Consider the following 12,486-nt stretch of genomic DNA (forward strand, 5'->3'; position numbering starts at 1 on the left):
ACCAGCCTCAACTATCTAGTTTGGCTTTGCATACACAGGTTTAAATTTCCATATTCCTCTCAACTGGCTTCAAATGTGGTTAATAAGATTTACACAAGGGCATGCTGGATCAACATCCTTTGTCGGTGCAGTAATGTACCTACAAATCAATGTCCTCTTAGTTTAGGAGCAGGGTTAGGGCACAGGACACCATTCATGAGATGGTTTAAGGTTACTGTAAGGGCTATACTTGGTTTAAATGGTGTTGATCCATGATTACATCCTACTTTTGATAAATTGTGTTGCACTTTCAAGCGAATAAATAGGTCAAGATCAAACTCTTCGCAAAATCAAAAGACGCACAAAGACGCAAAGTTGCATTTGAGCATTTACTGAATTTGCAGTATAATTTAGGCCAGAGGGGTCCAATCCTGCTCGTGGAGGGTCATTATTCTGCAGAGTTCAGCTCCGAACCTAATCAAAATCACCTGAACCAGATAATCATGTCCAGAATCAGATCCCTAGTTCAGGAGTCAGGGCACTGATCAGGGAGTCGGCCATTTTAAGAGCTGCATCAATCGCAAAATCCTTCCAGCGCACTGAAACCTTTGTTCTTTATCCTACAACGTCATCAAAACCAGGGAACAATGATGCTCACTATGTTCCCTTAACATAAGTTCTGAAGTGCAAAACTTGTGAAACAAATGTTGGACGTATATGTAAGAGGTAATAATGTACTTTAAAAAACATTAAAATATGTCAGAAAGAGCAGTTCTGCTGTTGTTCAGAAATACCTGTAGTGATGTTGTACAATGAGGGCGTTGCCATGTCGCTGGAAATAGAGCCATCAGTGTCCCAATGTGCAGTGAGCAAGTGTCCTTACTAATGACCGAATTAGTGTACACAATATACTGATTCACAACCTCAGAAACTATAGAGAGCTGATTGAGACGCACCCAAGATACTTCCAGGCAAGTGTGTTTGGGCAGGTTGGACTCTGGAGCTAAACTCTGCAGGACATTGGCCCTCCAGGAGCAGGATTGGACACCCCTGACGTAAGTTGATTTTCACAACAGTCACTCAGGAGTAACTTCAGGTTACGTGTCTCGCTCAAGGGCACGATGGTGACAGAGCAAGACTGTGATCTCTGCAAGTCTCCAGTTTCAGACTCACACTGACTACTCAGCATCTGTAACTTCTTGGAAAGCAGCCCAGGAAACCAAGTATTATATGACCACCCTCTTCCTATTCACACTCAACTCACGAATAACTACACGGCTGCAGATATTGATTAAAAATCAAGCAGAGAGGGCTTCATTTTATAGTGTTAAGTTCAGAGAACAGTCTACTTTAACCTTTACAGAGCAAAGGAATAAAGACTCTATAATATTCAAGTGCCGCCATACCTCAAAATTCATGAATAGTAGAGTAGGTAATGTGTGTCATGTCTCCGTTCTCACCTCAGATCAGGTAGAAGTCCCATTATTAGATCACTAGGAAAAACAAAATAAGGCAACATATAGAGCATAATAAAACAATGTGGAGATGACAAAGATTTATTCATTTATTCTCTGGGCTGGTGTAAAGAGAACACGTTTCAGTCAGCAGGGGAGGTAAGGAGGGTGATGACAGCTTCCTGTAGAGTTCTGCGGGTGGCCAACTACCTTCCAAATGACTGCTGCAGTACCTCTTCTACAGACACATTTAGGCAGAGAAAACAACAACGTACCTCATTTGTGACTTTAAAACATCTTGTCATCTACAATACAAAGGACTACCTGAAATTATGGTGAGAAACCCATACTTGTGATCATCCTTTGGTCAAAGAGGCCCATTTAATCTGTAAAAGACCCTCAGTCCCTCAACATTTGTATTGTATTTCAGGACACTTGGTCAATGTATGGACTGGAACAGTAGGAGACTGATGGGACCTTTAGATAATGGACCCACAGAGAATATAGGAAAAAGGAGGAAATATTTCTTAGTTTCAAAGAGCTCATTTTAGTTTATTGTTTTGGGGAAGCCAATGTCTCCATTGAGTGATTGTATCGAGTTTGTGTAAACACTCCCTCTATGCGCCTATGGAAAAACCTCAGGCAAACAGATTCCATCAGTCTAACAAGAACTATAGCCAGTCTGACTGCTCCAAATGTGGCAGACACATCAAAAAAGGATCAGAACAGAAGAGATGCTCAGCAGAAAAAGCTCACTTTTATGGATGGGACATCATTTGCCAACATAAGAGAGAAGGAGAAAGAGGCGTATGATAAGGCCTTATCCTTTTTGCTACAACCATGCTGTATAGTGTGCTGGTCTTACCTCTACATGCAATCACTGTGCTATTTTTTCATTTTCCAGGGATCGATGCTTTATAGCTTGTTTATGCATCACATTAAAGTTCTGGTCTGATTTTGTCTCTCACCCTCCAGTTCCATTGCAGGCTTGTTGGTTTATCCAGGTATTCCTAACTGGAACCTGATCTAAACTTTGAAACACACCAGTAAAGTCATAAAGAATTAGCACCTTGAAAGAGAAGGGTTAGACATAATATGAGCTGCAATGCAACAATTTTATTGTTGGACTCTCATTTTCCAACACTCTGTGCAGAGCAATATGTCATTGTTAAGAGTTTAGAAATATCTAAAAAATAGAAGCTTTAGAGTATGGACCTCCAATGTTTCACACACATTTTTAATATTCTGTATATGAATAATTTATTAATTCACAAAGTACACAGCATAATGAGAAACCCTCTTACTAAAAGGATCATCAAATTAAAACCCTCTTCCGATTAATAATAGACAGGAACACCACAACTCCATGTTGATGCTTCACAGAATCGCTCTTTTCTCAAAGCCAATGTGTTATATGCTCTTTGAAATCTATTCCTGTTAGTAATTTGGTCTCCAGTCCCAGTTCACATCTGAACAGCGCATTGTTTGTAGTACAGAAACAAAAAAAGGCTCTTAGAGCTAAAACCCTTCTGATGCTAATTACAAATAATGTCCATGCTGGCCACAATCAATCCTGTTTCCAGACTAGGCCATGTGGGCTCCAGCTTTGTGGGCCCCAATAGTCCACCTCTCATTGAGCCCTTTCTCAAGGCTTTGCCACCTCTTTGCAGAACACCCCCTAAAAGTAGTCGGTTAGCTCCCCTGTTTGTCAGTGAAATGCATATAGCAGCAGAAGGATGGTGCAGATGCCAATGACTCCTCCCAGAATTAATGAGTCCCGCCTCTTCCTCAAGTTGATCCGTTGTATTAGGTTATTGATGGCAGGGAAACGATCTAAAGTAGGGGTAGGTTAAGAAAATACAGGGATACAGTAGATTGCCTTTCCTCAAAAACTGACAGTATGTATTTTTAAGTTGCAATTTTTCACATTTTTGTAAGATACCATGGCCTTGTCCTATATAAATGTGACCTATGTAGGTAGAGGTCAGCTCTTCAAATGAAATTTTGTAGAAATCTACACTTTTATAGGAAACCTACTGCATACAGTAGGTCCTGCATACTAGGGATGCAGAGATAATGCAATTCAGATTAATGATACCGATAAGACAATACAAAAATAAATAAAAGGTCAATATTAAAATGATGTCCTATTTTGTCTAAAATAAAATGCTAACCAAAATTGAACTACTAAAAATCAACAACAAAAAATTGTTGGTTTGTGAAAAAACACACAAAAAAACAAAAACTAAAATGTTTGTTTGAAACTCAGTTTCAGCACATAAGGTTGTTTTCATAAACACTTCATGACAAATTTATTTATATATAATTTAGCAAATTATCTCATCTCTAGTGTTTTTTGAAACACGGATTGAGAGATTACATAAAATATGATAGATTTTGGTAACCTGTACTGTATTTTCTATGTTTTTTCATGCTACAACTATTAAAGTGTAAGAAAAGACTAGCACTCTACGCCGCTCCGAGGTGCTACAGCGATCTGTCACGTCACAATTAAAAGAGTGAAAAAGCCAATCAGTTTGAATTTCGTGATAAAATGGACAGTTTAAAAGCAGAGACTTTTTTCTTATCACAAGTAATAAAGCACAAAGCTCTTTGCGATAACTAGACGGGAGGCAATACAAATAAGGTTTGGTGTAGGGAAAATCCGCGGACCTTCCATTTTCTTCACACAATACGAGTTGCAGTCTGACACATTTTTCCACCCCCTTTTGATTGACGGGATATAATGGACCCTGATCATCGACTGTTTTTAAACATTTGGCCGATAGTGAAAATAACAGTGCTTTTATGGCTGATCGGCAGATGCCGATTATTGGTGCATCCCAAACACACACACACACACACACACACACACACACACACACACACACACACACACACACACACACACACACACACACACACACACACACAAAAAGTTTGCGGATATATCATGCAACCCTAATGCACAAAAGCACTCTTTTTTGAAATCAAGGATACTGGCCAGGGTGTTGACACGGCTCTGTATCGACTTCAACCACCCTCTCTGGGAGGTCATGTTTTCCTTGGTAGCCATGGCAATGCTGTGGACAAAAAAGTTAAAAAGAGTGTGTTTTATTGGCTCATCACAGCACATATGCAATGAAAGTGGTCAAAAATTGCTCTGATCAAATTAATAACTAATGATTTTTACAATGGAAATGAGTCAACAATGAACTTTTCGCTGGATGACTATTTTCTTCTAGAGCTGCTGTACAGCCAAAACAAACTTTGTTGCATTATTTTTCTGTTATCACTGTAAAGCTGCTTTGAAACAAACTGAATTGTCAAAAGCGCTATATAAATAAAGGTGACTTCACTTGATCAGTGAGTCAAGGGCGCAGCAGCTGTTAGGACTGCAGACACAGGAGAAAGTCCCTAAAAGACAGCAAACATCTCTTTTACTAGGTTTGATTTCAGACAGGAAGGCAGGAGCTGCATTAATCGAAAGCTCCAGAGACATTAGCCAAACACAGCTAGAAACCAAAAGTATGCAGAAAAGTGACCAACCATTACATATCCATTTCCCTTGACACTGCAAAAAGTGAACACCTCATATTTTGGACAGATCAGAGGTTTTCCTGCAACAGCCATCATTTATCCTAGCTTAAAGGCATAGTTCATCTAAAAATGAAAATTCTGCCATCATTTACTTATGTTTATGTTATTCCAAAAATTCGTATGACTTACATTCTTCCGTGAATCACAAAAGGAAGAATGTACTGTTTGTAAAAAAAAAAAAAAAAAAAAAAAAAAAAAACTTGGAAAAAAGTGTGGAAAAAAGTGTGGAATCATTTTTTAATTTCCATTTCTAAAACAAATACAGAGGTAAGTCTAAAAATGTTCCCAGTCAGCTGCGTCTAAAATTTGGTGCAAATAGAAACTTAGTGGGAAGGTTATAAAAGGGAAACATATGAGCAGACCAAGAAAGATGTCATAGCGTCAGGATAAAAAAAAACCCTCAAAGCAATATGCCTTGAAAATAGAAAATGCCCAACAAAACAAATAAAAAACAAATAGGTGGAAACAGGAGTCAATGTGTTTGACTCCTGGCTGAATGAAATGGCATTTACATATAGAAAAGCCAAATGAAAACCAGCACTAACACTAACAAAAGAAAAAAATGTTACAGTGGGCTAAAGAAAAGCAACCATGGAGTGTGGATGATTAAATGAAAGTGATATTCAGTGATGAATCAGTGATGCTGGAACTTTTGTCCGGTACCGTTCTAATGAAACATATTAAGATGACTGCCTGAAGAAAACAATTAAATTTCCCAACTCATTTATGATATGGGGGTTGCATGTCAGGTAAAGGACCAGGTGAGATGAAAGGCAACAGTCAATGCACGGCTATACATTGCAATTTTGGACACTTTTCTCATCCCATCGATAGAAGAGGTTTGGTGGTGATGAAGTCATTTTCAGGATGATAATGCATCTTGCCACAGAGTAAAGAGTGTTAAAGCTTTTCTTCAGGAAAGACATATCAACATATCAAATTTGGTCTATGACAAGGCTCCATCCTTCAAAGCTGATATGTCAACCACTATTCGAGAAAATTGGAACCAGCTTGATGGGGAATATTGGTTATTGGGAAGTCCATGCGATGCCTCAAAAATATTCAGGCTGTCATAAAAGCCAGAGGAGCAAAGTACTAATTATGCTGTTTTGTTGATGATTCAATAATTTTTCCCTCAACATTGAGTGATTCCATAATTGTTTTCCTCTACTTGATCTGGAAAAAAACATGCCATTAATCATTTTTTTAAAGTGAATTTGTTTGAGGTATGTTTCATGAAGCCCGTATGCAAAGTTCATGTCATGTCTCTGATTTGTTTGTTGGCTATAAAGCTGTGAGAACATCCTCAGAGTGTGGTGATTCCATAATTTTTGCCAGAGGTTGTATACTAGTCTTGTGGGGGGGGGGAGTTGGGCTTGAAGTCAAGAAGTTTGAGAACCACTCATCTAATGCTCATTTAACTATGCATGCTATAATAAGACTGTTGGGCAGGTCCAGTCCCACTACTTTGTTTTCTTCAGCTGAGTCCTAGTGTGGAAGATTAAATTGCTATGTGACAATACAGCTCACTCCGCCTCCAGCACAGCAGATTTGTGAGTGCAAACTAAAGCCTGGCATCCATTAAACTCCTGTCTGCCCTACTCTGCAGAACAAAAACCATCAGATATTAGTCCACCAAAAGCGCTCAAGCAGACCCTACACCTTGATCATAATGAACAAGAGATCCCACATAAAACATCTCGAATGTATTTGTAAAATTAGGTCGACACCATAATTTTTAAGCAGTGTGCCACTCAGTGATGATTAGTTGCCAGTAGCCAAACCCCACTCACACATACAAGTCATTGAGCACATTTAACAAGACCCTGAAGGCCACAAGGTCTCTGGTGTTGGGTACTCCCAGGTGCCCTCAGTCACGAACAAGCAGTTATTTTGTTATAGCCGGAGTTTTGCTGTGACACCTCTAGACAGGCCCTTTACCATCTGTCAGTTCTGTTCTGAACCTACATTCCTGAGCATCTGCACACCATTAGATGAGGAACACATGAGCTTAATCCATCTCCTAATCTTCATATCTGTATGTGTGTGTATTCTAAATTGTGCATTTGTTTAAAAAGGTTACCTGCAAGGGTGTATCTCATAAAAACTCGCCCGAGATAGTTTAATTCTTGATTTACCTTGTTTTAAATCATTAAAAGAGAAACATGAGCGCCCACACTCTTCAGAGATCAGAGCTATGATGAAACATTAAACAATGAGCTCTTGGTGGCTCCAGGCTGTGAGTGCTACATAGGAAAGATGATGATTACAAGCAGCTGATATAGCATAATTTTTTTGCTTGAACAAGACTGGGGTGGGGATAAAAAGAGCTGCATGGACAAGCCGATTAATTAAGCACCAGTGCCGGCTGCCAGCTGTGGGGTTCCCAAAGATGCGCAGTCAAAGTTTAGGCTACTCTCATGCCCAGCACAGATCTGCAGTGAGGGAAAGACGGTAGTGCCCAATAGCACAATATTCACAACTTACGCACCTCAAGAACAAAGCACAGCTGGGAGATTTTCTGTTATTTTCCCTTAAAAGGATAGTTAACCTAAAAACGACTCTGTCATTAATTACCCACTCTCATATTGTTCCAAACCTGTTTGACTGGCTTTTTTTCTGCAGGACACAAAAGAAGATATTCTGAAAATCTCTCAGTGTTTTTTTGTCCAAATAATTTAAGTCAATGGGGTCCAGTGTTGTTTTGGCCCAGGGTTATTTTTATTAACTAAGATAATTAAAATGTTTTTTGATAACTGAAATAAAGCTGAAATGAAAATGAGAAATGCTGCCTGAGCGACTAACTGAAAATAAAGAGTCTGAAATCCCCTTTCAGTTCTGATCTAGTGGTATCAACTCAATACAAAAGCAAATGGGTACAAAAACAAATAAAAATGGAAACTGAAGAAGTGTCTGAATTGTTTTTATAAAGTTAGACTTACCTTATTGTGTCATCAATGAGCCGATCTGAGCTGCAAGAAGACAAAAAGAAAGGGGAAAAAAAGACATTTAGACAATAATAATAAGGTGAATTACTGGAGCCCTCGATCAACTTTGAGAGTCAGGGTGAAAGAATCAATGGCAAACATGCAGTGAATGCTGATCAGTACTTCACATGAACAACAGAAGTATTTTCTTTAACAAATACGACAATAAAGGATTTAACAAGCATTGCAAAAAAAAACTACAATCAGTATTGTCAATTGTCTACATACAAACACTACAAGGCTAAAAATATGAGGACCCTTAAAGACCACATCCATATGTCTTTGCCCATAATAAAAAATTTGTAAAATTCTATACATTGCCATGGTTTCGAAAATAGGCTGGTGCTGGGCGGTTTGACCAAAAATTTATATCACGTTTTTTTTCAAAATTATGCCGGTTTTCCGGTTTATGACGTTTTTTTTTTTCATGCATTATCAGGTGTTCAAACCATTTTCTACTGGTTGAGAGAGGAACTACTGCAGTAAATTGACTTAGGATGGTCTATTTTACTGTCATTAGTGAATATTGTAGAATAGAATAGCGCCCAGTATAAGCTAAAATTGTTATTTCTTAACGTTCTAATAACGTTCTTATAACCAGGAAGTAACGTTAATACAACGTTTATATAACGGGAGAAGAATACGTTCTAATGACGTTTGAATGATGTTCTTATAACCAAGCAAGAACAATAATACAACGTTTATATAACGAGAGAATTGAACGTTCTTATAACGTTTTGAATGGAGTTCTTATAACCAAGAAATAACGTTAATACAACGTCTAAAAAACTGGACATTTTGAATGTTCCTAGAACATTCAGAAATAACGTTAACGTTTTTATAACTTAATGGGAACGTTATGAAAACATTCTTATAACCTAAAATTGTTGGCTGGGGAAGAGGAGAGATTCGTGATTGCACTGAACACGTTTTAAGTGCAGGATTCTCTGAGCGAGCCCAGAGAAAATAGACCTATTTTAACAAGAGCAGCGTGTATCTGAGAGCGCGGCACATTATATTCCGCGCGCAAGCAGAGAGATTCGCGCTCGCGCATTATATTAATGTACTTTCACGCTACAATGATGCGCTCCGCATCCATCGTCCATGTAACGTAAGAGAGCACTGCTGTTTATTTACCCTCACTCGTCGCTGCTTAGAAGTGCAACATTGTAACGGGTCCGTCTGAAACAGTGTTGCGCAGCGTAACGTTCATTCCGAACGTTGTGTAATTAAATACAATGGTATGGCGGTTTATTCAAAATCAAAATAGTGACGAAAATATAAACCGGTTTTCGGTTTGAACCGGTTTACCGCCCAGCACTAAAATAGGCTATATGTTCATAGTTAAAATAGCTTAACCAGCTAATAATAAATCCCCACATACTTCTCTTTCCATGTAATAAATACAGAGCATATACAAAACTAGCTGCAATTCTGCTTTAGAAATTCCCACCATAGCACCAAAGTAGGTAAATAAAATCCTATTCAAGATATTGATTCCAAATGGTGAAACAAATAGACTTATATATATTGTTAATGCAGTTACTGCTTGGAAAAGACAAGTATGTCATGTGTGAATGAAATTATCTTTCAGGAACAATTCTTCAATCTTGCATTACCATCTATACTGGAATGTCTCAAACCCCCACCACAGCCATTTTTCTCCCAGAAAACCTGCAGGGTGGGAATGAAATTCTATGCTTGCTCAAAATCACATCCTCCGTCAATTTAGATGACAAAGTCTGAGGGCCAGCGAGACCTCAGGGGAAAGAAAGTCCTCAATTCCCAGACAAATGGTTTTCGGTGTGACAGAGAGCTCCAATTTTGATTACAAGAGCAAAAATGAGATTGCAAATTCTTGCTTTGAAGCCTGTGAACTCTCTCTCTCTCCGTCTGTATGGTTTGAGAAATCTGGCATACACAAACAGCAGCTAGGAGAATAGAGTCTAATGGTCCATATGCTGTTCAGCCCCACTTCAGCAAAACAGGGCTCTGTCTTCACAGACACATGTATCTTGGTATCTTGTAAAATGCTTTGAAGAAAGGAAAGGTGCAGCAAAACTGATGTGAGAAGCTCCATTCTGTCAAACGGCTGTCGACTTAAGAGCTTATGAATTTGCCTTTGAACAAAAAGCCAAACCTGCATCGGCAAAGATAAAGTTCCTGGCAAAACTAATCAGTATGAATTGTCCCAGTGATTGCTAATGATGCTGATTTTGCACAGTTTAGATTGCAATTAGCAGGGCAAATATCAAGCATCCTGTGGGATTTGACCAAACAGGTTCCTTTATTCATGTTCTGCATTTCATCCTGATAAATAATTAATAAGGCCCCCTTAAGACTCATTAATCTTCATCATCTGCATCAGACATATATCCACTTGGTTGCCTAAAAAAATAAATCAGTTGAAACTGAAGATTAAAGTCAGTGAGAGGACAATGCAGAGTCTGAAATTCTCAACAAAAACTTCTAGCAAATGTAATCTTGTCTCCCCATTAAGCCTCATCCATTCTGAACTCAACAGCAGGGCTATTAGTTCAATTACATTAGCTAGTATCCCACATGACTGCCATTCTGAAAATTACAGTGATACAATTTAGTTCTGTAAAGCTTTCAGCAGAGCACATCCAGACCTGGTTTGATGGCACACACATCTGGACTCTGGGAAGTATTTTACATGAAATTCCAATCGTCTAAAAGCTGAAAGTTGAAATTCCAATCGTCTAAAAGCTGAAAGTTTACAAGATGTAGGCTACACTACTAACATTCAAAAGTTTGTGGTCAGTAAGATATTTTAATATTTAGTAGGACTGTCACGATTCCTCGATTAAATTAGAGTACTCGATTGATTTAAAAAAAATCCTCGATTGCAATTGACCCGTTTCGAGGAACCGGCAAAATACCGGAAGAGGCGCATTCCACGGATGAGAAACAATGAACCACATTATTAGACCGTTATCTAAGACTGCACTATGTATTAAAACCATTTAAAAAACATACTACACAAAGGGCTTTAGTGAATTCACAAAGGCTGCGATTCAATTATATAAATATATAATGCGTGTTCAATATACTGTATATGAGCTTTAATTATTTACATGCGTGTAAGTTACATGTGTCTCAGAGCAGCTTCGTTCACAGTAAATGTTGCTCCACACGAACTGTTATCATTTACATGCATTGTGCACGTCTCAAACTCCATCTCTGCATTTGCTTGAGTTTGGGTTGCTTATAACATTCATCTGGGAATGCAATGTGCACCATTTCATCAGATTTGCAATGTGAATCAATTATAAACCTACGCTAACACAGGAGAATACAGAGTTTCTAAATATGCTAACTGTTCATCGCAATTTCACACTAAAAAGTTGAAACCCTCGCTCTGAGTTTTGCTGCATACGTAATGTACATAAGTTAATTGTTTATATTATGTTATATTATGAATTTTAACAGTGTTGTTCAATAAAACCATATGATTAGTTGCTTTTTATACCTTATTTGAACCAAAACATATTGCCGCATAGTTATGTATTTTAAGTCATTTTAAAGGCTATTGTTTGCTTGGATATTTTTTTGTGGTAATAAAAATAGACCTGATTACTTGATTAATTGTCAAAATAATTGACCGATTACTCAATTACCAAAATAATAATTCACAGCTGTAATATTTAGTCCCTTACGCTCACCATGGCTGCAGTTATTTGATCAAAAAAACAGTAAAAACAGTTATATTGTGAAACTGTTTGATTTTTTTTATTGAAAAAAACTGTTTTCTATTTTATTATGTTCAAATGTAATATATCCCTGTGTCACATGATCCTTCAGAATTCATTCTAATATGCTGATTTGGTGCTCAAGAAACAGTTCTTATTTTTATCAATGTTGAAAACTGTTTAATATTTTAAGCTTAATTCTTAATGTTGTAGTGCAACTTAATTATTAATGTAAATTGTAATACATTTTTCAAGATCCTTTGATGAATAGAAAGTTCAAAAGAACAGCATTTATAGTAATCTTGTAACACTATAAATGCCTTTACTGTGACTTTTCAATTGAATCCTTGCTGAATAAAAATATTTGCAAAAAAATAAATCAATAAATATATATATATATATATATATATATAATATATATATATACACACACAAACACACACACACACACACACCTAAAGGATTATTAGGGACACCATACTAACACTGTGTTTGACCCCCTTTCGCCTTCAGAACTGCCTTAATTCTACGTGGCATTGAATCAACAAGGTGCTGAAAGCATTCTTTAGAAATGTTGGCCCATATTGATAGGATAGCATCTTGCAGTTGATGGAGATTTGTGGGATGCACATCCAGGGCACGAAGATCCCGTTCCACCACATCCCAAAGATGCTCTATTGGGTTGAGATCTGGTGACTGTGGGGGCCATTTTAGTACAGTGAACTCATTTTCATGTTCAAGAAACCAATTTGA

The 12,486-nt window shown here is 37.7% G+C and overlaps 1 protein-coding gene across 2 annotated transcripts in view; it reads right to left on the reverse strand.

The window, feature by feature from the left end:
* Positions 1-2,529: 2,529 nt before the first annotated feature.
* The window catches only part of gosr1 (golgi SNAP receptor complex member 1), a 37,582-nt gene continuing 27,625 nt past the window's right edge, over positions 2,530-12,486 (reverse strand). For both annotated transcript variants that reach the window (XM_077208336.1, XM_077208335.1), the window contains exons 7-9: positions 7,976-8,005; positions 4,434-4,516; positions 2,530-3,266 (exon numbers count right to left, since the gene is read on the reverse strand). In XM_077208336.1, the coding sequence (XP_077064451.1) occupies positions 3,142-3,266; positions 4,434-4,516; positions 7,976-8,005 (238 nt within the window). In that variant the 3' untranslated portion in view covers positions 2,530-3,141. The remainder of the gene's footprint in view (positions 3,267-4,433; positions 4,517-7,975; positions 8,006-12,486) is intronic.

The sequence above is a fragment of the Siphateles boraxobius genome, unplaced genomic scaffold (genome assembly GCF_051911475.1).
Source record: "Siphateles boraxobius isolate OS27281-9 unplaced genomic scaffold, OSU_SipBor_1 6, whole genome shotgun sequence".
Classification (NCBI taxonomy): domain Eukaryota; kingdom Metazoa; phylum Chordata; class Actinopteri; order Cypriniformes; family Leuciscidae; genus Siphateles; species Siphateles boraxobius.